Consider the following 26,472-nt stretch of genomic DNA (forward strand, 5'->3'; position numbering starts at 1 on the left):
ACCAGACAGCAGGACACCCACCACCTCGCAACCAGAGCCTGTCTTTGGAGTTTGAGAAATTAAACCAAATTGTAGCTGAGCCTCCCAGAAAGGCCAAAGCATCCTGCTCACCCAGAAACTAAAAGTGCCTGTGAGTTTTAATCAGTGTAGGCTGTGGCTATCTTTTGTGTGTCACTGTCTCTCCCATCTTCTACAACTATGACAGGCAATAGACTCCAGGGATTCATTCTCTTGGCAAATTTGTGGACAACTGTGAACTTCACAGCCTGTTGTTCTTAGTCACTACCTGTTTTCATCTTCTGTCATCTTCTTTCATTTTTCACCTTTTCTGCAGTGAGCTTCATCACCTCTCATATAATTGCTCACAAAATTTTTGTAGTCACTTCTACGAAACTATTCACTCTGCCTTTTGAACTATCTGCTCACTGATTTGTAAACCTTCCCCCATCCTCTCTTCTCAGATTTTTAACCTCACCTCCATTCCTTAATGGAAATCTGGCTCTTTTCTGAGGGTTAGGTAAGGGTGGGGGTAAAGGGGAGGTGAAAGAAAACTCCCAGCTATTACAAACAATTATTCAGTGCCTGAGACATAGCAAATACATATTTTAAGTAAGTTATTTATCTTCTCTCACAAAAAATAAAACAGCAAAATGAAACAAAGTCTCAATTAAGTTCCTATCATGCCATCTAGTTTTAAATAGATTCTTTATAATTTATTTTTCTTTAGAAAATATAATAACTAATAGGACCTTCATCATAGGGCTTTTTAAAGCATTAAATGAGTTAATAATTTTAAAGTGTTGAGACTTGAACCTGGCATATAATAAATACCTAATAAATACCAACTGAAATTTTCCATAATTGCACCTCACTTCAATTATTTTCCGTCCTCCAGTGATATTGTCTCCATCTCCCTTTGGCCATTGTCTCATAGCAGGATCTTAGACTTTATACTCAACTGGAATGGCTCTACCTTTAAAATCTGAATTTTGAATGTCTGATCCTACCATAACCGTGAATGTTTCCTACTGTTTTTATTTGTTTACAATGTGGGGAACCGATATAGGGTTAAGCCTTGGACTGACCTGTTGGCAAAGTCACAAACAAGTCCCAGCTTAGAGGGCACAGTCCTCTTAGCATAATTAGGCTTGACCTTATAACACTCCCTAGATCTTATCTGGGAAGCTAATGGGCTGAGGGAAGTGCAGGAAGTGTAACTATGGTCAAAACAAGTGAAATTCACAAGAACTGTGTAACTATGGTAAGCACTACCTTGTTTATCTCTAACTATAAAAGGTTGGTGCGGCCTGAGCACCAGTGGAAGTCCTTCCTCCTGAATTGGACTTACTTGCCTGGCCCCCAATATTCCCAAATTATCTCGTGTCTTTTCTCTTTCATTTGTGTGCAGCTCTTCTTCCAGATCCTGAACCCTGAACCACGCAGGATGTGGAGGGAAACATTTACAACAGTTTACAAACAGAATTCTTCCACCATTTCTATCAACCTTACATCATTACTTATTTCTCTATTCTACTTAAATTCTATGATCCATAAGTCACTTGCCATTGCTTTTCTGTAGTATTTGGCTAGCAAAACCCCATTAAAATGTCCATACTACCCAAGGCAATCTACAGATTCAATGAAATCCCTATTAAAACATCAACAGCATTCCCTTTAGCATTTTTGTGCAATGCTGGCTTGGTGGTGATGTACTCCTTTAGCCCTTTATTTTATTTATTTTGTCTGTGAAGCTCTTTATTTGACCTTCTATTTTGAATGATAGCCTTGCTGGATATAGTAATCTTGGTTTCAGATACTTGCTTTTCATTACTTTGAACTTCATGCCATTCCCTTCTGGCCCTTAGAGTTTCTGATGAGAAATCTGGTGTCAGCCTTATGGGAACTGCTTTGTAGTTAACAGATTTCTTTTCTCTTGCTGCCTTTAAGATTCTCTCTTTGTCTTTTGGCATTTTAATTATGATGTGTGTGGACATGGATCTGTTTGGATTCTTCTTGTTTGGGGTTCTCTGTGCCTCCTGAACTTGTGTGACTTTTTTCTTTACCATGTTTGGGAAGTTTTTTGCCATTATTTCCTCTAACACATTCTCTATCCTTTTCTCCCTTTCTGTCTCTTCTGGCACACCTGCTATGCTAATATTGTTATGTTTCACATTGTCCCACAGCTCCCTTAAGCTGTCCTCCTGTTTTTTAATTGTTTTTCTCTTGTATCTCTGATTGAGTGATTTTTTTCAACCCTGTCTTCTAATTTACTGATTCTATCCACAGCTTCCCCTAATCTACAGTGTATTCCTCCCAATGTATTCTTTATTTGTGTTTTATCAGTCTTTATTTCTGACTGTTCTTTTTTCATAGTTACTATAGCTTTTTTCATGCTGTTGAGCATCTTTACCATCATTACTCTGAACTCTGTTTCAGATAAATTTCTTATCTTTGCTTCATTTATCTCTTCTTCTGGAGAATTCTCTTGTTCTTTCATTTGGGGGTTGTTTCTTTGTGTCCTCATTTTGGCACTCTGTTTTGGTTTGTGACTATGTATTAGGTAGATCCTCTATGCCTCTCAATCTCTAGTGCAGAACAGTGTCAAACTCAGTTTCTGACTAAGTAGATCAGGCAAAGATCCAAAGGTTCCAGAGACCACCTCTGCCTCCAGACTGAAAGGATTCTGTCTTGAATTGTCCCCAGCCAGTTGTCCTCAGGTGTGGCGAGAGTTTTTTCAACAAGGTGGGGCCCTTGCTTCTGCCTGGAAGCTAATTGTTATTTTTAGTCTCTTAAGTGGCCTCAGGGCAAGGTGTTTTCCAATAGTCTTCCCCCAAGGCAAGGCAAATGTCCATGTGGGAAAGATGTCCTCCACTGGGTTAGGGAATGACTCAGCAAACTCTGGGGCAGGCGGGGAGGTTTGCCTTCTGAGCTCTAACACTCAAGTCCCTAATCCTGGCTTCTGCTCACACCGCTCCAGTCCACTCCCTTCTCCCTCTGTCAGACCACAATGTGGGTGCCTCCACAGGGAATTTTGTGCATTGGCCCTTTAAGAGGGTACCTGGATTTTCAGGTGTTACTCCCTGGCCAATAGCAACCCAGTTGCTCTTCACTGCCAGATGTTATGTGGGTACCCTTCTCAGTTCTGGTGCTGTCTGCTGGGGGGCCCATCTTGAGGCTTAGACCCCATAGTGCTCAGTAGCAACCCCACACAGCTGAGATATACCTCTGGAACTTCTGTTGCTGTCTGTGGGCTCCTGGCAAGCCCTTTCTAGCCTCCGCCCCTCCAACCAGTCTCTTTGCAGTCTCCACTTTCAGACCCTGAGTATCAGGTTCTCTCCTGTGAGTCTTCCATTGATTATTCAGGAAGTGTTTCTGTATTTTAGTTGTAATTTCAGTTTGTTCCTGGGAGCATGTCCATGCAGCAGCCACTTACTCTGCTGCCATCTCATTCACATGATTTTAATGATACATAAAGCACAATTTATAATTTTTATCATTGATATAATATTCACTATTTGCCTGGCAAAGAGTTTTTTTGTTTGTTTGTTTGCTTTAGATTAGACTGTATTTTTATTATTTTTTTGTATTATATGCAGATAGGGTAAAAACCCGACACTGAAAATTACATTACTGCTTTCAGAACTTCAAAGGACTTTCAATACCCCCCATAATTACTCTGATTTCTACTAAATTTAAATCTCTTAAAAGTTTAAAGATTAAATAGTCGTGTGTATGTGTATATGTGTGTATGTGTGCTTGTGTGCATGTGTGCTTGTATGTGAAGTCCTTATTCCTTCCACAATGACATAAGATCAAATTCAAACCATTGTTGAGATACTAGGATTTTCCTTGAGTTCATAATATCAGAAAGGAATATTTAATAATTTTCATTGTTGTCCTTATTATGCAACCCTCTTTGTAATAAATTTTTCACTAACATTTAATAGATTATTCAAATAAAATATCTGCAGTCACTTAGATGTATTACTTATACTTTTGGAATATTACATATATTATTTCCAACAAGTTTTTTACCTAATTACAGCATAAAAATTTATGTCAAAAATACAATTATTTCACAATTAAGAAGAACATTTTAGAATAAAGTGGTGAACACCGTTTACATTTTCTTCAATTTAGGAATAATTATTTTATTGGCTTAAATTAGTTTAAGACAATTTAGTTTACAATAGGAGTTAGAATTGCAATATTACTTTTGGAAATGTGGATATATTTCACAGTAGTGTGTTTAGTTGGAAATTAATCTTTTTTAAAATATATTTTTATTGATTTCAGAGAGGAAGGGAGAGGAAGAGAGAGAGATGAGAGAGAATCATTGATCGGCTGTCTCTTGCATGCCTCACACTGCGGATCAAGCTGGCAACCCGGTCATGTGTCCTTGACCAGAATCGAACCCAGGACCCTTCAGTCCACAGGCCAATGCTCTATCCACTGAGCCAAACCAGCTAGGGCTAGCAATTAATCTTAACTTAAATCCTTTTAGAAAAGGACTTTAGGAATTAAATGCATGAGATTCCACAGAATACACAATTTAGATCACACATTTATTTGATAGGCGGCTTCCATTCTTCTTGCACTGTCTGAATTGGGAATGAACTCTGAATGAAAGGACTGCAAGTTTGGAGTAAAATGGATTTTTGAACGTGCCAGCTACTTAGTGGACTTGAGTTCTTTGCTAGACAAACTTTTAGAAGTCGCGTTCGTTGGCATTGAAAGCAAGCACTCACTGAGTTATTGGGGTTGGGGTGGATTCTGCATTATCAGAGAGATGTTCAGTCTGGACCATGCCAGGGAAGACTCGAAAGGCTCTCTCCCTTTCCTTCTGCCCACAGAAACCTCCTCACGAAATGTGCTTATGAAATAATTTAGAAATTCAACACAGCTCCACAGGGGAAATGTCATCATTAGGTGTACCACATAACTTGTGGGTTGGTCGGTCTATTTGAAAATGTAGTTTCAGGCACTTCTCTAATTTAGTGACTCTGAACTAGTTTTATCAACTCAGCAACTATTTAAATGGCAAGGAATATTTTTAAAAATCCCAGCCTTGTGTATTCTAGAAATATGCAAAAAAGTATACGTTCAACTCTAGTCATTAATAAAAACAGGGGTCTTCTTCTTGTGTTCAATGATGACATAGTTATGCCACATCCAATCAGGATGTTATTTGTCCATCTCACTGATATCCCTTTCTAGATAAGGCAATAAAAAAGACTATTATCTTCAAAGTCTGATTTTTTAACTATATTTGATTATTTCAGGTGAGTGATGCCCAGGCTTATCTCTTCCCCTAGATAAGGGATTCTCGACCTCAGTACTGCTGACATTTGGGAACAGATTATTATTTGCTACGGAAGTTGTCCTGTGCATACTCCGTCTCTCCCCAGTGGATGACAGTAGCACTTGATCCCCAAATGTGGTAACAGTTATTGCTATAAGTCTCTCTGGGGGTGGGAGTAGCAAAATTAGCTCCAGACCAGAACCACTGCCCTAAATGTAAGTCTGGTGAGCACTACCTTCCAGATGGAGTGCTGGATATTTGAGATTAAAGATAAATATGGCAAAAAATGTTGAGGAGACAAAAATAAGTTATTCAACTATGATAATTTTAGCACTATTTTCTCTACTACACGGACATAGAAAAAATAAAATAGCAATGGCTATAGAGGGAATGTAGGGTTGCCAGGTTCAAAACGGGCAATGAAGACCATCTTCATGCCAGAAAGACCTGGCGTTTGAATCCAGCTCTGCTAACCACAGATCCTGTGGCCTTAAGCATGATGCTCATTGTTTCTAAGCTTTAATTCCTCCTCTGTTATAGAATGGATTCATACTTCAAGCTTGTTATAAACCATGTAAATGCCTAACATGAAACTAGTGGGTCCTCAAGAAAATTAAAGTTTTGTTATTATTTTAATATTATGTACTTTAAAATTAATTATTTCAGTGTACTAATAGTTAAGAGAGTGGACTTCAGGGCTAAAATGCTTGGATTCAAATCTCTCTTTACCACTTAAATTTGCCCCTTAGATTCTTCATTTGTAAAATAAGGATTGTAAGAGAAACTTTCATAAAGCAGTTGTGAAGATTAAATCAGCTTGCATGTGAAGAACTTATAGGTATTAGCTATTTCTGCCATAGTTAATCAATTTTAAGATACACATTGTTCGTATTTCAAAATATCTGAAATTAGAAATCATTCTTCATAGAGGGCATATCACAGTTGATTTGCCATTTTTTTCCTCTTAACTATGAGAAAATATACGTAGGATCTCACAAAGAATTCTAAATTGGATTCAGTGACATGATATTATTATATGTTTAAAAATAATTAACCTAAACAAATCTTGTATTTCTCTCTTTATTACATACAACACCTTTCATCCAGTCAATCAAATGATAAACTTCAGTATTACTTTTAACCTCTTTTTTCACATAAACCCTGATATGCAATCAATTTCCACTATAAAATAAAGCTTTCCATTGTACTGCCACTTAGTTATTAAGCATGATTGCATATTCACAGGAAATATCCCAATGTCATTCCCTAACAACCTTTTAAATAACTTTCTAGTATGTATGTCTACCTCCAAACTTTCTCTACTCCAAGCTACCCTGTATGTAAATATGAAATTCAATTTTCTAAACATAGAGGCAAAGATACATTTCTATTCAATGTCTTCTTGAATTCCCATTTCATAGTGTGTTCAGTGTGAGCAAATTACTTGGAATTAGAGGCTTTCATAATAAAGCCTCAGCTAACTTTGCTGTCCTTAAGTGCCACTCCACTACGGTGAAGGCAAACTAATCCACTAATCACTGGCTTACGTATTCCATCACTAAAGCGTTTTCCTCTTGCTTCCATCTCTGTCTCTTTAAACCGTCTTCTCTGCAGTTCCACTTACAGGAATTCCATTTTCCTTCCCAGACCCATCTCCAGGTCACATGGGACTAAAAGTTGCTTTTGTTTTCTAAAACCCTAAAAAGTCTTATATGTCATAGTTTCAATGTAGTTTTCATTATTTAATAATTAAGGGAGTATGTATTTCATAACCTTTACTATCTTACCCTCTACTCCAGAACAAACTCATCTTTTTTTATGTGCTGCAATATCAATACATAGAAATGCCCAGTAAATATGTCTAATTATTTGAAGTAATTATTGAAATATAATATTAAATTGAGATAATTGACATCTTACTACAAATTATGCAGTAATTGTGGTTTGAAAAGCTATTATGGTAACTTTTGTGATTGTAACAGTCTTGCTAATAAGAATGATCAGCAAAATTTCTACATTGAGTTCTTGTCACATGATGATTCACCTTTTCAGAAGGGACTTCTAGTACTTTAATTTTTTGATAAGTGCCCCTAGGGCAACCCCCACCTCTAACTATGGCCTTTTAGAATGAAGCACCAATGAGTTAATATTATGTAACAAATGAAGTAGAGTTCACCAATAATTAATTCTACTGTATGGAGAGTGGTACATTCTTACAATACTTTGAAAGTACCTGTTCTCTTTTCTCTTATCTTTGACAATTGTATCTTCTTCACACATTAAGTAATATATAACCCTCATCCATCATGCCATTGTAATACTGAGTCTCAAATTATTCTCTGTGTTGTTTTTTTCATAACAGTTGACTAGACTAGCTGGGCTGAACAGCAACTTTGCAAAAATAAATAATAATAATACCACCATATTGGTAGAAAATATGAAGCTTGGAACTCAGTCCTGCCTACCAGTTTGTAAGTGTCCATACAATTGTTATCAAACACTATCAAGAAAATGTAAAATAGTACTCTCAGTAAATTCAACTGTGCTATGAGCACTGTTAGGCAACAAAGATAAAAAAAGAGGAATTAAATTATCATGCCTTAAAAGAGTTCATAGTTCTAGATTTATACACTATTATTAATACTATTAAATTCTCTCAGGAAGCATCTCTTTAGCTTCTGAAATATTTTTATTTTCAGATTCAATGTTAAGAAGAAAAGCACATACACATATCAAGTTAAAATATTCTATAAGAATCAATATAGAATTGTTTTGAACTTTGTTTTAATAGGCAGTGGAAAATGATACTAACCTTTTAAAACATGCAAACTGATTTATATGCTATAATAAATTTATACATGATAAGTGCCATTATGATAAATATTATAAAATCTTTAATGTATACCTTATTACACAGCTGTATTTTATGACTCTCTAATAGACATAACTGATCCAGGCAAGCATTTACTAAGCTGTTCTTTCCTAAACTTCAATCCCAACTGAAGAATGGAAAAGAACTGTCCCTACCCGGTGCCATCAGTAGTGTTTAAAAGTACGGATTTTGCCATACTTACTCTCTTTGTATTCTATTTTTCTCATTTATAATACAAGGAGAATAATAACATTTACATAATAAAGTTTTCCTATGGATAAATACATTACTATAAATTGCCTAGAGTGTATCTGGTGTAGACTAAGTGCTATGTAATATATATATATGAAAGCCAAGCCACTGGAACAACAGAAAACAACAGAACGACTGGAATGACCGCTCACTATGACACTCACTGTGGTGGCCAACCAGCCTGATGGGGGCCCTGATTGGCCACCCAACCTCCCACAAACCCTCCCCCTGGCTGGCATGGCCCCTGATTGGCCCCCCTCACCCCGATCAGGGGCAGGGCCAGCTGGCCAACCACTTGCAGCCCCTTCCCCCCCACCAGCCTGGCCCCGATTGGCCCCCATTGTGACAGGTGGGTGGCCGGACCCCACCCATGCATGAATTCATGCAGCAGGCCTCTAGTCTTATATAATAAAAGCGTAGTATGCAAATTGTCCCCTCGACCAGGAGTTCGATCAGGGCGCAGACCAGCCTGGGGAAGAGAGTGAGGCCCCAACTGACAGCTGGCAGTGGTTAGGGACACAACCAGAGCACGAAATTTCATTCACTGGGCCTCTAGTATGTTTGTAAAAAAGAAAATACAATAAAAACAACTCTTGAATCAGTACTAGATTTTTTTCTATAAAAACCTAAATAAACAGTTAGGGTCAATTTTTTTTGAATTAAAAAATATTTCTCTGTATATCTGACGAGCTGTATACAAAACATAAAAAGTAATTTTCATTAGTAATGAGCTTATGTGTAATTTTACTTTCCCTTTTAGGTCCACCTGTTTCAATTTGCTGTGGTTTTTATACTCCTATAAAATGTGTTATCATACTTATGAGTTGATACCCTTCATAGAATCATAGAATTTTAAGTCATCATAGAAGCCATCCAACTGAACTCACACATTCTGCAGATATGGACTCTGGTACTCAAACATGAAAATTGCTTAAAATAACATGGCAAATTTTGGCAGAGTTGGGATAAGAATGCTGATCTCCTAAATTCCATTTTACCTTGCATTCCCACATTACAGTTCAACTTAATCTGAATAACAACAAAACCAATCAGAAATATATCTTAAGGGTGATTAAAAATTATCTAAGTGATTCTAACCACAAATTCTCTTGTGAAGACAAGGATTGGTGTTAATAAAGTTCAATTAAAAAACTTTTTCCTTTTTAAAATTTGTTTATAGGAAAGGTAAAAATCTAGGTAGGAGAATGTCTTCAGTGGTAAATGTATAGTATAGCCACCTGTGGGATATGGTGTGACATGTGACTATCTCCTTTTAAGCCTTTGGCTTTTCCTACAGTTTGGTTTAAGGAAAATGCTACCCTAGACCAACTTCAACCTAGCTGAATGCTCTAACATGTAACATGGCCAGGTTCCAACTTCTCACATGTAACATGTCACACACCATAGCTGGTATGTGGGACAATACCCATATGCCAATGACAGGTGGCACTTAGGCAGATCCTTTTGCTCTGCAAACTGGCACCTGGTCTTGGTTCTGCTCTCACACAACACAAGAGCTGCCAGTTAGTGGGCAGGAAAGCATCTTTGACTTCAAGGTATTTCCTATTCCAAGTGTGTCCCAGCTTGTTAGCTGACCACTGGCCAGAGACCAAATTGGATGCCAATTCCTGTATTGCTTCTGAGCTGAGATTCTCAACAGATGGGCCAGTGTAGTCACAGGACAAGGCAACTTGCACTCCCCATGGTAGGTGGCAATTAGTTTTGTGTTAACAGCAACTATTAGCACCTATTTGATGAAAACATAGAAAAAAGCACCACTTTGACATCTTTCTAAAAGTTGCTAATTAATCCTGTTTGTAAACAAAATCTATAACTTCTGCCTCCAACACAGTAACTTTGACCTGATTCAAGTTTAGATTTTCAAAATGCCAAACCAGTTTATGTGTGGTTTATGAAATTGGTCTAAAAATTACTCTTAACAGTAATGCTATAATAATATGCCTATAAAGTTATTCATTCATAACTGATTATCTAATTTTTTAATCCTCATCTGAGGACTAGTAAATGTTTTTACTAGTATTGATGTTTAGAGAGAGGAAGGGAAAGGGAGAGAGGGGGCAGGGAGGGGAAGAGAGAGAGAGAGAGAGAGAGAGAGGCATTATTCAGTTGCTTCCTGAAAGTGTGCCCTGACTAGGAATCAAACCCACAACCTGGTATGTACCCTGGGGGCGAATCGAACTCACAACCTTTTGGGGCATGGTTCGACATTCCAACCAACCAGCCACCCGGCCAGGGCTGATTATATAAAATATAAAATTTCTAAGTGGCTCAAGTCCATAAGTCATAACCATGCAATTAGGAAGCCCATTAGTTTCAAATGCAGGTTTCATATTGGACAGGTTCTAAATCAAGCCCTGACCCAGAATGTATTAATGTGCGACTATGAGAACTTCTGTAAGCTTCTGTTTCCATATGCCTTAAATGAGACTAATATTATGCTGGAACACTATTCTTTAAACTAATGTAATTAATGTATGCAAAAAGCATTTAGAAGAGTGGATGGCAAACTAAATCCTGCAAAAATTGCTTGCTTTTATCATTATATAATCTTCTTATAAAAGCAGTGGTTTGCTTATTACCAGCAGACAAACAATACATTATAATGTGTGAAATTTGAGGGTCCCAGCCCAGACGTCTTCTTGCACTGGGGCTGGGATACAATATCTGGATCATGGACAATCTCCCAGAGATAGGAAAATAGGTGTTAACTCCCAGGCTTGGCAAACTGTCTCATAAAATTTATAAATAAATCTAGGTGATTTAAAAGAAAAAGCAATATTTATTAAATCAATAATATTATATGCATTTCTTTGGAAATCAATTGGCAAAAGAGAATATCCATAAAAATTGTGTACTCTATATTTTTCAGCCATATATATATATATATATATATATATATATATATATATGTATATATATGACTGGAACACCTGCTATGTGCATCCATCTCAAAGTGTTTACAGTGCTTTGAATTAGTTATATCATTTTAATAACCCTTTGAGCTAGAATAGACGGCATCATTATTCACCCTGTGCAAATGTGTCAGGACATAGGTTAATCACCAGTCCTGTCGCATCGCTGGTCCATATCAACGGGATGTAAAACATGAAGGGCTTAAATAGCTTCTTCAAGGTTTCACTCCTAGAGAACTGTAGAGAAATCTGTCAAACATCATTTCCAGAACATGGGAGTGTAACTAAAAGGATAAATGATCAAAAAGTGTCAAAACAAGGTTAAAGTCTAATATTCCTGGCAATGGCCTAAATAGTCTTTATGTTAGTGATAGTTGTATGTACACATCTCACAGCAATTGTCCAGGCAGTTCTGTATTTTTTCAGACAGAAATGGCTAAGACATCGGTATGACGGAAAATTCATGGAATATTCAATAACTCTTTTCTTTATATTTTTGAATCTTAAGGACTAATTTACTTTTCAGGTGTCACATATACTGTTTTATATATATTGCTTTTCACTTGCTCTCAGTTTTTTTCTCCCTTCTTTTTCAAAACCCACTTTAATTGACCGGTCTCAACCAGCCAACCTAATCAGCATGGTTATTTATCAGGAGCCCAAATTACCACATATCCTTGAAGCCCACACTGTGTGTGAAGAAGCTGATCTCCTCGGCAGGGTGGCTGAGCACCTGTTCAGCATTTCTGCATCCCAGAAGCACATGCTCTAAACAATGGAGCTTCCAGTCAATTAACACAAGAACATTCTCCAGGGCAAAGTGGAAAGAGCCACTTAGTGTAAAAAAGGGGAATTATAAGTGGTTCTATTCAGTTCCTTTTCTTAAGGATCATATATTTAGGTGAATCTCACATTTCATTCAACTAAGAACTCTAAAAAGTCTCTCTTAAAATAGACTTGCACTTTAGAAAAAGGAATTATCAGCTGGTTCAGGGAAAATTGATAGAATTTTACACTATATATCTTGAAACTCTTATTCTCCAGTTTCTTTTATATGTTTATGAAATATTCATGAATTATATTCACTGTGTGTAAGCCATCTACTGCATTTAGAATTTGCAGGCATATGTAGGAATGTAAATGGCATATTTTATTTCCTTTTTTCTCTGACAAGCTATTATGAACATTTCTTTCTGTACTCAAAATCCTTACTAAGGAAGTGGGTATCACTTTAGAATTAGTTTAGAACTTAAATAAAAATGATATAAGGAATATCAAGGAACTAACTAGTCATGATATACTGAAAATCACATGATTAATGAAGATTGTTAAATTTCCTGTTTAAAGGCTTTTAAAAGACTGCTAATAATTAACTAAAATGCAAACTGCACTGACAAGCTCAAATAAGAAATTGCAATTAGATTCATCACACTACTTTCTACCTATATTCTGAGAAGGGAAATTATTATTCTCTTTCCTAATAGATTGAACAGAATATTGTAGGGTTGCTATATTTCAATTTTATTTCTTTGGTTGTAAATTTATTGCATTTTGTTTCCTTTATGTCAATATAATATGATATTTTACATACAGCTTCAGGATATCCGTGCATATGTATAAGTATGTATTTTTTATTTTGGTATAACAATACTATACACGATCCCCATGCTATCATGGGACTTGGCATAAGATGGTAATTTGAGCCAGTTTTTATAAATTCTGGCAACTTCTCTTAAATGAAACACTATATGAAAAGAAGTGCTGAAGGCACTTGATCATCCTAAAAGTATTAATTAGCAAAAAGCACTAAGTTTGCTTGAAAAAGAGACGTGGCACCCAAGGAAGAAACTAGGATTACTTTGGTTTTGACTTCTTTAATGTATTCAGTATGCAAATATTTTTTCTACATCACCCAATCTGATTAACATATAATCCTATCTAATAAAAGAGACACATGGTAATTGGCGTATGACCGCTACCCTTCCCATTGGCTAATCAACGAGATATGCAAATTAACTGCCAGCCAAGATGGTGGCCAGCAGCCAGGCAGCTTAAACTAAACATGAGGCTTGCTTGCTTCAGTGACGGAGGACTGCAATGTTCCCCGCCTGCCTTGCCGGCCTCTGAGCTTGCAGTTTAAAAAACATTGTAACAAATATAGAATAGAAGCTAAACAAACCCCCAGAAACCAGCTTTCAGCTGACTGGGATCCCAGAGCTGGAGTTGATACAGAGTATCGATTATAGAACCTAAACAAACCAGATACCTGTTTTCAGCAGCTAAGGCCTCAGAGCTGGAGCCAAGCCTCAGAGCTAAAGCTGGCCCAGAATAAAAAAAAAGAAAAAAAAGAAAAAAAGGAGCAATTGAGAGCTTCAGTCCCAGCCTGAAAACAGCCCTCAGCCCCTCACCCAGAATGGCCAGGCACCCCAGTGAGGACCCCCACCCGGAAGGGTGTGTGACCAGCTACAAACAGCCATCATCCCCTCATCCAGGCTGGCCAGGCACCCCAGTGGGGACCCCCCCCGATCCAGGACACCCTTCAGGGCAAACCAGCTGGCCCCCACCCATGCACCAGGCCTCTATCTTATATAGTAAAAGGGTAATCTGCCTCCCAGCACCGGGATCAGCGGAGCCAAGAGGCCTCCTGGCCCCTGGAGCAGCGTGACAGGGGGCAGCGCCCAAACCCCCTGATCGCCCTGCGGCTCTGTGTGTGACAGGGTGCGGCGCCCCAACCCCCCCACCCGATGGGCCCTGCTCTGTGTGTGACGGGGTAGAGCCATAACATCCCCATCGGCCATGCCCTGAGTGTGACAGTGGCGGTGCCCCAACCTCCTGATGGGCCCTGCTCTGTGCATGACAGCAGGGAGCTCCCAACCCCCTGATCGGCCCTGCTCTGTGCGTGACAGGGGACAGCGCCCCAACCCCCTGATTGGCCCTGCTCTGTGAGTGGCAGGGGGTGGCGCCACAACCTCCCCTTCGACCCTGCCTTGAGTGTGACATGGGGTGGTGCCCCAACCCCCCAATCGGCCCTACCCTGAGTGTGACTGACGGTGGCATCACGACCTCCTGATCGCCCTGCTCTGTGCATGACAGGGGGCGGCACCCCAACTCCCCAATTGGCCCTGCTCTGAGCCCGATCAGGGGCTGCACTTAGGGATTGGGCCTGCCCTCTGTCACCCAGGAGCAGGCCTAAGCCAGCAGGTGGTTATCTCCCGAGGGGTCCCAGACTGCGAGAGGGCACAGGCCGGGCTGAGGTACCCCCCCCCCCCAGAGTGCACAAATTTTTGTGCACCGGGCCTCTAGTAAAAATCTAATTATTAACAGCATATTTACTTTATTTGGAATGACTTTTTTACAGTTGAGCAATGAACATTACAAACATAGTAATGAATGTAAGTAAATGCAAAAATGCATCTTCTGCAATCTGAACTCTGTTTTAAGAAAGTTAATATGCTTCTAAAAAGCATAAGAATTATGAACTCTAAAATGTAAATCCCCTTATCTCCTCATTTTGTTCACCACACCCACTTTATTTTCATATTGGTTTATAAAATGCTTGTCACTAAGATGAGTCTGTGTTTATTTTTTTGAGGACACATATATAGAAACCCTCTGGAAAAAAGATACTGATACTTGACACAATCATAAAAAGAAATATTTTTTTCTTTCTGAAATCTTCAACTGTGAAATAGTAATACCTTTAAAAGTTTCTGCAAGTATTTAATATTTTAATGATAGCATATATGAAATGGAGGCTCCTTATTATTTTGTCCCTTTGTCATATAGAAAATGTCCAAATAAATAATAAATTTTTCTGGTAGGTCATCAGGATTATTATTAGTCTTGGTAACTAATACTTTTCCCACTTCACTGAAATATTCATCTGGTCAAAAAACTGTCTTTAATAGTATTCATCTAAGGTATGTTATAATTTCATTAAAGATAGTTAATGAGAAAGGTTAAGAGCTTAAGGCTAAATCAAAGAGGCACATGGGTACTACTTAAAAAAATATTTTTGTGGAAAAGGAAAAAAAAAATACTCCCTTAATTCATCTCTGGTTACTGAAAGGTTGGCACAAATAACTTCTGTATTGAAGGTTTAAATAGCTATCACAGCATTTCATATATTTAAACTTGAATTGAAAAGCTTTTCTTGTCTCCAAAAGAAAAATAGTCACATATTACTTACATAGTAATTACAGGCTATGCAGCTGCCCTACAAAGCTTTACTATAAATGTGTGAAGCATGAACTACTACACAAACCTTATTCAAATTGCTTTAAATGTTATGCCAAAGAAATGTCAGCCTCCACACCATCCACTACAATTGCTTACACAGGAACAATGGCCATCTTTCTAGTCTGAAACCTAAATAATGTAATAGAATCAATGTTGCTCATTTAGGCTATGGTTGGTTAAAAGTCATTACTGTTATTCCTCACCAGTAAAGAGGTCTCTTTCCCTTCCTTATGCATCAGTGAAGCTTATGCTAATGCATCCAAATGTAAGAAAGAATACGCTTCTTTGACATAACATTTAAAGATTGAGAATTCAAGGAAAAGTACATGCCATCTAGCATGATAAAAATACTAACCTTAATTTCTATATCTCACTGATCCTTGCTTTAAGCCCTTCTAAAGTACAATTTGAAGCTTACACAGCATTACCATTTGCTTATTACTTCAAAAATATTTATCTGGTCACACAAAACTCTGTAATACTCTCATACCAGTAACACAAGATTCAAGAGGCTGAACCTATGAAAACTTTTTAAAGGGAGTAGTAGAGGTAAGATTTCTCAAAGTTTCAACCTTATCTTTAGAGGGCTATATATCACACATTCTAGATATAGTTTTAATACTGTTGTTGATTTGTATGCATTATTTGAACTTTGTAGCAAATGAACTTGGCAAGGTTTTGAAAATATAATGGCAACTAAAGTTGTCAGATTTATGACCTTACATCTAGAGCAGTGGTTTTCAACCTTTTCCATTTCATGGCATGCAAACTAATCACTAAAATTCTGTGGCACACTAAAGTAGATATTATATTTTTGCCTCTATGACAAAAAATCGGTATAATTTTGAATTTTTCATATAGCCAGCTATTGTTGTGTTGGCTGTTGTCATTTTTTGTTTGACAATCTAAGGGAAAAGAGGTCAGTGGCCCTGACTAAACAGTCAGGTATTGCATGTTTTAAAAATCCTTGGGGCATATGGGTTGAAAATTGCTGACCTATATTGATCTGGGAACAAATCAAACTGGTCTTAAATTTTAATGAAAAGACATATAGCCATTAAAATGCAAAGACATATGCCCATTAAAATGCTATACACTATTACAACTTTCTATTTTTAAAACTTTTGTTAACTAGATAATGTTTAAGAATTAAAAATGGCAGGATCACCATGTTGATATTATGTCACCCTTTATATCACATAAACCTGATATCAAGTGATGACATTCTCTGATTTTTTTCCTAAAATTCCACAAACCCAGTTTAATCATGAGAAAACACTAGGGAAATCTAAGTTTCTGGAATGTTCTACAGAATCCTTGGCCAGTACACCTTAAGTCAGTAAAGGGCATAAAAACAAGGAAATACTGAGAGCCTGTCACAGACCAGAGGACAGTGGGGAAACATGCCCATTAAATGCTGTAGTAGCCTACGACATCCAACTGAACAAAACCCTGGACTTAATCCTGGAACAGAGGAAGACATTAATGAAAAACTGCTGAAATCAAAATAATGTAAAAAAAATACATAATATGTATTAGCATTTGTTAAGTAGGAGTCGGAAGAGTTTCGTTGTAATTAAAAATGTTAACAATAGGGAAAACTAGGTATAGGGTATATGGGAATTCTCTGTTCTATCTTTGTAACTTTTCTACAAAACTAAAATTATTCCAAAGTGAAAGTGTTTTTATTGTTACTTATTAAGTCATTTTGATCAAGGCTATTTACTTTCAGTAAATAAAAATTAACTTTCGTTTAGAATAGGTTAAATTTTGTTATGTAATTAATCTCTTATCCTAAATCTTATATCACATCAACATTTTAAAATTATACATTAAGTGCTCTCAAATTTGAGGAAAAGTACTGATTACACATGGCAGACGAACACAAACAACTAAACTCCACAAATGCTTAATCCTTTTTAACCTGCTCTTCCACTGATAAGGCTTGAGGAGCCTCATATTCACAGACTTCACCTGATAACAATTCTTTAAAACAAGATATCTGACAACAAAGTGACAAAAGAAACATAGAAGCAACTTTCCCTACAATTTAGCTGAAAAATTAACTGATTTAAATTTTTCACTTGTCTTATTCCCATAGTTTCCAAAGAACCTCTTGTTATTTAAAATGTTTGGTCGATCTGAAGCTAGTGCTATTAATGATATGACTTTAGAAAGTATAACATTATAGACCTCGGGATATATAACATTGAGATACTGAAATGAGTATATAAATTCAGAAAAGTATTGATAGCAATGCCAGTGAAAATACATAGAAGGCAAATGACTTCCATGAAATCATGTTTAATTTAATTGAATGAAAATGAATTTCTTGTTTTAGGAAAAAAGTAGAAAAAAAAAGCAGGGAGTGAAATTTTATGCTTATAGAAGATGTGATGGCTGTAATTTCAGAAGGTAGAACTAAGAGGAAAGCAAAACAAATCTTAAAGCTAGACTTGCTCATTATATAGAAAAAAAAAACACTTAAATGATTTATCTATGTATATAAAAGCCTAAGCAACCGGCCGACCAGCCGACTGACTGTCTGACTGGTAGCTATGAGGTACACTGACCACCAGGGGGCAGATGCTCAACACAGCAGCTGCTAAGCTGCAGTGACCTGGCAGCTGTGGTTCTCATGTGACACACCCAGAACCAGAGAGGAGGGAGCCCGATTCCAGGATGCTTCACCCGAGAACCGCCCTTTTGTAATCCGGGACCCCTCGGGGAATGTTAGAGGGCTGGTTTTGGGACAATCCCTGCAGGCCAGGCTGAGGGACCCCAGCAGTACATGAATCCATTCACCAGGCCTCTAGCTTGATCATAAAAGGCAAAGTCTTGGAAATATTTAGACAAAAATATTTAATAGAATACTAGAGGCCAGATGCATAAAATTTGTGCACCCGGGGGGGGGGGGAGGGTTCAGCCCAGCCTGCACTCTCTAGCACTCCAGGAGTCCTTGGGGGATGTCTGACTGACAACTTAGGCCCACTCCCCTAGGTCAGCAGTAGGACATCCTTAGTGCTGCAGTGGAGGCAGGAGAGGCTTCCGCCACAACCACTGTGCTTGCCAGCTGTGAGCCCGTTTTCTGGATGAGTGGCGCTCCCCCTGTGGGAGCGTACTGACCACCAGGGGGCAGCTCCTGAATTGAGATTTTGCCCCCTTGTGGTCAGTGCACGTCACAGTGACCAGTTGTTCTGCCGTTTGGTCGATTTGCATATTAGCCTTTTATTATATAGGATGACAAGCATTTTTAACTTAACCTAGAGTGCTGAAAGATTGGGTTTTGGGATTTAATAATAAGAATAAGAGAGAAGAGATGGAGAAGAAATTCTCCATGAAGATATGGCAAGTGAGAAAGTGACACAGAGTCCCTAGGTGAGAAATTCCTTATGTGGACAGTGATATCAACTACTTGCTGCCCCTTCAGAACTGTGTCAAACAAGGTATCTCCTTTACTCCAAACCTTACAGTCAGCTATAATCAGTAGCCTTTTGTTAGCGATGCTCTGGGCAACAAAGGAAGGCACACAGTGTCCAGTGTGGGCTGCAGCATCAGGGCAACAGAGCAGTAGCTGCAGGAGGCAACTGGAATGGTAGTCAAGAATTGGGCAGCGATAGAATGGCAGAACTACCAGGGATCATGAAGAAGAAAACATCTCAGGAATCCTTGGTATTCAGGAGTAATAGATGAAGTGGGGGATCAGCCTGGACGACTTCAATGTATAAAAGAGCAGCTATGTGGCTTGCATGTGTGAAAATTAGGTATGTGAAAATAATACACCAAAATATAAGAGTGTTTGGTGGTGCAATAGGGGTGTTTTTTCTTTCTAATTACTCACTGATTATCTAACAATTGTCTATGTATGTGATGTTTTTACCTTCCTCTTGACAAGTCTGCATCATCCTTCTTCCACCGCACAGTTGGTTGAGGATCTCCCTGGACCTGACAACGAAATTCGACTGATTCTTCCTCCAGCACCACTTGGTTAATTGGTCTCCTGAGAAATGTGGGTCGTTCTTAGGAGAAAAAAAAATAAAATAAATATACTGCATGCTTTAAGTATATTCTGGAAAAAACATAGAAAAATTATGGTTTGTTTTTGGTACATAGGTACTTAACTGTATTTCAGCTATATCTTGATACTTACAAATACAATGTAAATGAATAAAATAAAATATTTTGAAATGCAGAAAGAGCTATGCTTGGATATAAAAGCATAGAGCCTTTTGGAAAAGATATTGCATTGATTCTTCAGTGAATTCCTGAGCTACAACATGTAGATCCTGTCATAAAAAATTTGGACATGGAATTCCACATAAATGAGGAAAGAGATAAAAATGTATCTCTTAATCTGTTAGGATGGCTCAGATGGGACGACTGAAAGTTGAAACTAATGTAAAAAACAAACAAACATGTATTAATATCCCACCAGGAATGCCAGAGAAAACAACAGAAGTTGTGCTTTTGAAAGTAAGTGCTGTCTCAATTTCCCCACTCAGGCTATCATTTAATCAATATGTCCATGAATGTTTTCAATTCATGTATGGATAGCTGAATGCCTGATTTCTGTTTTTCTTTAAATAAAAATGCTGTAAATCTGATTTTTTAAAATACTCTTTTTAATTATTTTACACTATTTACTGTCATATATATTTTTAAGGCCACTTATTATTTTCTCTTAAGTGTTCCCAAAGTTTGCCCATTTTCTCTTAACTTTAATGTTTATTTCTCTAGCATTCTGTTTTAGTGTTTCTGTCCTTTATTCCTTGGTTTTTAATCTGTACTTAGCTCTGTTAATCTGCATTCTATCACTCTTCATCATAAAGCTAGGAAAAAATAATAGCTGTCCATAGAATCTTACCATGTAAGAGAAATATAAAACAAAAAGCAGTTTTACACTTCTCTACACATTTCAATTCCTTGTCTAATTTCTTTTTTTATTATGTTCAAATTATGATCATTTAAATTACCATTTAAATTTTATTAGCACATGTCTCCAAATAATAGAAAAGTCCAAAATAGTGCTACTTGTTGAAGTAGAAAGAGAAGTCAAAGAAAAGAAAGATGAAATCCACAGGAAGTTGACACAATTTATCTGGTCATATGGCCACATTTAGTCAATTGGGACTTTAGTTTCAAATGCAATTTAAAAATGTGACTATAGTGCCAAAAAACTTAAACATACTTAGCAAGAAAACTTTAAAGAAAATAAATCACTTCAAATTACATGTTAAGAGAATAGAGTGAGAATACATGATTTTATTGACTAAAGATCCATATTCATAAAACAAATGTATAATTACAAGACAATATTTTTAAAACATTTTAAAATTGATTTCTAGAGTGAAGAAGAGAGGAAGAAACATCAATGTGAGAAGGGAACATCTATCTACTACCAGGGATCAAGCACACAACCCAGGCATCCCTCAGTGCATGGGACAACACCCAACAAACTGATCCACTGGCCAGGGCATGATCATATTTTATTGCAATAAACTCAACCATCATTGGTATTCAGAAGGAAGGCAACTATATTGCTCCACCATGAAGGTGACAGTTGGGACAAATTTTTTTTTAAACACAAACCTACATATGCTCAGTTATGTGTTCTTCAATACCCAAAACCCCAAGTCATAAAACAAGGTAAATAGGATTTTATCACAAACAGGTTTTTTTTTTAATGCATAATTTAGAAATAATCCATACAAAAATGGGAAACAAAGATTGCTTCTAATGATTTTAGGTAGAAGAATCAATTAGCAGCTAAGTGTGCCCCCTTCATAACAGAACAAATCTGCATGCTGGTTGAAAGGATTTAGTGTTATACTTTTGAACTTTGGACACTGTGTGCTCCTAACAACTATTTTCATGCTGGCATAGTTGATATTGAGCTATTGTTTCTGGAAGTAAATAGGCATAAGATCAGTATCTCCCTAGGAGTGCTTGGAATGTTAATAATAAAAATAAATCATTAGCATAAAATGTGGAATTGACTTTTTCTTACCCATCACTTGGTATGTCCATCCAATTCATCTAAAAGCTGCAATAATCCAAGTTAAAAGAGAGCTAAGCCACTGTTGTTTTAAATGGGGATATTTTATTACAATCTGGCATATGGCTGAGTGAGTTAGGAGGTCTTTCCCTCATCTACTCATTTATTCAGATCATATTAATACAGCTTCTCCTATGCCAGGCTTCAAGTTTGGTAGCTGGTGAATGGCCAACATTTTGGTGTAATAAAGAAAAAAAAGTGGTAGGGGATAAAGTTAGTCAAGGCCATGAAGAACCTTGTATGCCATGTCAAGAAAAATGAGTTTTCCCTAGAGGGTTAGGTGTGATCAGGCAGGCAGGCGAGTGGTTAGGGGCAATGAGGCAGGCAGGCAGGTGAGCAGTTAGGAGCCAGTGGTCCTGGATTGTGAGAGGCTACAGGCCGGGTTGAGGGACACCCCCCATCCCGTGCACGAATTTCGTGTACCAGGCCTCTAGCTTTTAATAAACCTATGAAAAGGGGTCATGTTGACAGATCTGAGAAAGATGAATTAGAAGTGAAACATGAAGCAGTGAATTAGGTCAAACTATCATTTTAAGACTTGTTTCAGTTTAAATTGATACAGTGTTTCTAAGAATGTGGAAAAGGAGACAGAATAAAGAAATATCAGAACTGAGTAATTAATCAGAAGTAGATGCTGAAGAAGTAAGGTCTAGAAAAATTCTCAAGTTTCTATTTAGCACCTGGCACAAATTTTCAGGTAAAGTATGGATATGGTATGTGTATATGTGCATGTGCGTGTATATGTATGCAGATCCTTTCATTGCAGAAATGGTTAGATAAGACAAAAAATAAACCATTATTAGTCAGGTTCCTGTACTTGACATCAAATGCAGTCTTAATTAATAAGACAAAGAAGACATATAATACACGGGGAAAGAAAAATACCATTTTTGTAGGTATAGTAAAACTCTTGGGTTAAAAAATCTAAATAAAGATAAAATCTAAAGAAACTTTTTATGCATGATGAAGATATTTTATCAGAAATTAAATGCAAAAGTTATTTTTAAAGCAATATATTATAGTTATGACAATGAAAATCTGAAACAAGATAGACATTGCTAATTAATAAGAAAAAAGAAGGAAAGTATGCATATTGGAGAAAAATCAAAATAATCTCTTGCCGACACTACAAATACAGAACAATAACTTGATAATTGATAAATGCAACAAAAAATAAGAACTACATATAATCATTATAAAAGTCTTGGAAAATGGAAAATTTTAGGATACATTGTGGCAAATTCAAACATTAAAAAACTAGTAAGTCATTGTAATGTTTAAACTATCTATTTATCTCTTTATCATGTCATCATGGAAAATTTTCATGGCATAATGCTGACTATAAAATAAGTTGCATAATGGTACGTGAGACTGATTCCATTAAAACACACATGCATACTTTCATTCAAAGATTTTGTATGTTTCCTTTAACATGCTCTCAGTCACAAAATGGCAACAGTTGAGTATAATCAGAAGGGCAAATTTCACATTAGACTTGTCACAAACCTAAACTCGACTCTTCTTCCAGGGGACACCATCAGGATCCTTGAGGGCATTTAGTTATCATACATGTTCTAAGTCACACTGTTTTATAGGGAGACACATGGAAGCACCTAATTTTTTATTTCAAGAAGAAGCAAGATATAGCATCCCTGCTGCTGTTCTGATGAACTCATCAGGGATGGAGGACATTGCAAGGAACCTGCTCTATTCTCTTCTGCCCTCAAGCAGAGTCTGGTTGCCTAGCAACTGGAAAACCACAGGAGAGTTTGTGGTATAGAATTTTTGGAAGCCTAACATTGGCTCATGGTAAAAATGTAATTCAATTAATTCAAAAAAGACAATGCAAAGAATAACCTAGATGAAAGTGATTTGCATATGCACGGTACATTCAGATGGGTTTTATACCTGAATATATTAGGTTGTGCCTTCCAACAAAGTAACATTGACATTCACTAACACATTGGATTTTGGTCACAACTTTTGAAGTGTTAGTCTGAGAATTTCCATAGCACCCATTACAACAGCTATCTCTAAATCATACTACTTATTATTCCAATTGTTTTCTGATAATTATACTAAGTTTACCTACTTTGCAATTTTAACTGCCTACATAACTATTTGTTAAAAACTCTTTGTCTATTATTTATTTAAATTAAAACAGTTTTTCTGTAAAAAATATTTTCCAGTTTCTTTGACTAGATTTTATTTCCAGAAAATGTGAGAATCAGGAACAAAAATATTAAATATTTAAAAAGCTGTACAGGCAGAAATGTATTTTAAGTGCTTTGTCTTTGTAGTGGCTACTATTACCATAAACAAAACACAAGCCACGCCCCTTTCAGACACTTTATAAAAATTACAAGGAAATGTCTTCGGGTTTACTGCTTTGTATAAAAATCATCTGCAAACAAATGTAAATTTAGAAGGATTAAAAATTTAAGTTCCTATGAGAATCATATAGTAAATTGATAAATGATCACATTTAATACCCATTAATGCCCAATGGAGTTTGTATCCCAGGAAGCTCTGCACAATTAAAATACATATATATGAAACATCTTGAACTACTATATAATGAACAGACCATTTTAAAGCATGTCAAAATAAGGTCACTGATTTTTCCATGTTATCACCTTATGTCTGATCACATTGAAAAACAGGGCTAGAAATCTCAAAGGCTGTTTGCTGACTGCTTATCAATTAGATTAAAGTCCCTTTGAATGGCCAGGTCCCTAATTATATAGCCATGGAGTGATCAGAGGCAATGTCTTTGCCAATGCAATTAACATTTTTATGTGAGATTAACTGGCTTTGAATCACCTGCATAACTTGCTTACAAGGTTAATCTCCCTAGAGACAGTAGTGTTTGCAGTGTGGTACTATGTAAAGCACAGCTCTCAAGTAGTCAGGTCAATTTAGTTCCAAATTGGTATTCTGGAAAATCCAACTTTGTATGTGGCTGTTTTAAAATCAAATACTAAGTTTCATCGTAATTATGTAAATAATAGAAAGAAAAATCTATACATATAAAAGTCTAAGCGACCATTACAACTGAATGGACGAATGAACAGACTGCGTGGGGAGACCAGGCTGGCAGGGGGTTAGTGAGGGATGACCAAATGACTGAGCAGCAGGCTGCAAAGATGGCGGTGCCCACAGCCAATAAGGAAGGGATATGCTAATTGACTGTCATGACCTCAAAGTTGGCAGTGCCCACAGCCAATAAGGAGGGAATATGCTAATTGACTGCCACACCCTCAAAGATGTTGGCGCCCAAAGCCACAAGATGGCCGGCAGGGGAGGGCAGTTGTGGGTGATCAGGCCTGCATGGGAGGGCAGTTGGGAGTGACCAGGCTGTCAGGAAAGGGCTCTTGGGGGTGACCGGGCCAGCAGGTGAGGGCAGTTAGGGGCGATCAGACCAGCAGGGGAGGGCAGTTGGGGGCGATAGGGCTGTCAGGGGAATGGTTAGGAAGTGATCAGGCTGGAAGGCAGGCCAGTAGTTAGGAGCCAGCAGTCCCGGATTGTAAGAGGGATGTCCGACTGCCGAACATCCCCCGAGGGGTCCCAGACTGGAGAGGGTGCAGGCTGAGCTGAGGGACAACCCCTTCCCAGTGCACAGATTTCAAGCACTGGGCCTCTAGTCTATACATATAAAAGCCTAAGCGACCATCACAACTGAATGGACAACTGAACAGACTGCGTGGGGCGACCAGGCTGGCAGGGGGGTTAGTGAGGGACAACCAAATGACTAAGCATCAGGCTGTGAAGATGGTGGTGCCCACAGCCAATAAGGAGGGAATATGCTAATTGATTGTCATGCCCTCAAAGTTGGCGGCACCCACAGCCAATAAAGAGGGAATATGCCAATTGAATGCCATGCCCTCAAAGATGGCGGTGCCCACAGCCACAAGATGGCCAGCAGGGGAGGGCAGTTCTGTGAAATCAGGCCAACAGGGGAGGGCAGTTAGGGGTGACCAAGCTGGCAGGGGAGGGCAGTTGGGGGTGACCAGGCTGGCAGGGGAGTGGTTAGGAAGTGATCAGGCAGGCAGGCAGGCAAGCAGTTAGGAGCCAGCAGTCCCAGATTGTGAGAGGGATGTCTGACTGCTGGACATCCCCTGAGGGGTCCCAGATTGGAGAGGGTGCAGGCTGAGCTGAGGAACAACCTCCCGCCAGTGCACAGATTTCATGCACCGGGCCTCTAGTATTCAATATAATACATAATACTATGAATCTAAAATGTGGTCGCATAATTTCTTAAGTTTCTTACTTACATGCTACAATGAAAAAATTAAGTGCTCAGTGGACAGATTTCTCTTTTATGCATATTCAGTCATTGAATATGGCTGTAAAATTGTCAATGTCAGTGCTGTGACAACTGTACTAGAATAACCTTCACAATTTTAAAATAAACTTTGCTCATCATTATAAAGTAGTATTATGGAAGTAATTACATAGGTAGAGTCCTTTAAGTCCTATAAGACCAATGATATGCAATAAAAATACATTAGAACTGGCCACTGCTTGTAAACATTGTTTTAACTTCAGCTGACCCAGAAGGAACTGCCACTCTGCAATGTCTAGTAACTTGGGAAGTCAGATGGTCTGCCCAAATATGTCTCCTTTTATTTAACTGGGCATATATAAAAGAACATGTGTTATGAGAGCTATTTAGTGTGAAATTATGAGCCCTTCTAGAACAGACTGAATGATAATTATCAGTCTATCTGAATGTGATTAACTAAGTCCTGGCTGCAGTAATTTATTTTCTTGCCAATAATTTTTTTTTATAAGAGAAATCTTCCTATGAAGTAGAAGT

The 26,472-nt window shown here is 37.7% G+C and overlaps 1 protein-coding gene across 1 annotated transcript in view; it reads right to left on the reverse strand.

Moving 5' to 3' along the window:
- Positions 1-26,472, reverse strand: part of ROBO2 (roundabout guidance receptor 2) — a 702,928-nt gene that overhangs the window by 157,922 nt on the left and 518,534 nt on the right. Inside the window, exon 5 of the mRNA XM_081087410.1 lies at positions 19,479-19,617. Coding sequence (XP_080943536.1) covers positions 19,479-19,617 — 139 coding nt within the window. The remainder of the gene's footprint in view (positions 1-19,478; positions 19,618-26,472) is intronic.

Source organism: Myotis nattereri (genome assembly GCF_964212035.1).
Source record: "Myotis nattereri genome assembly, chromosome: 3".
Taxonomy (NCBI): Eukaryota; Metazoa; Chordata; class Mammalia; order Chiroptera; family Vespertilionidae; genus Myotis; species Myotis nattereri.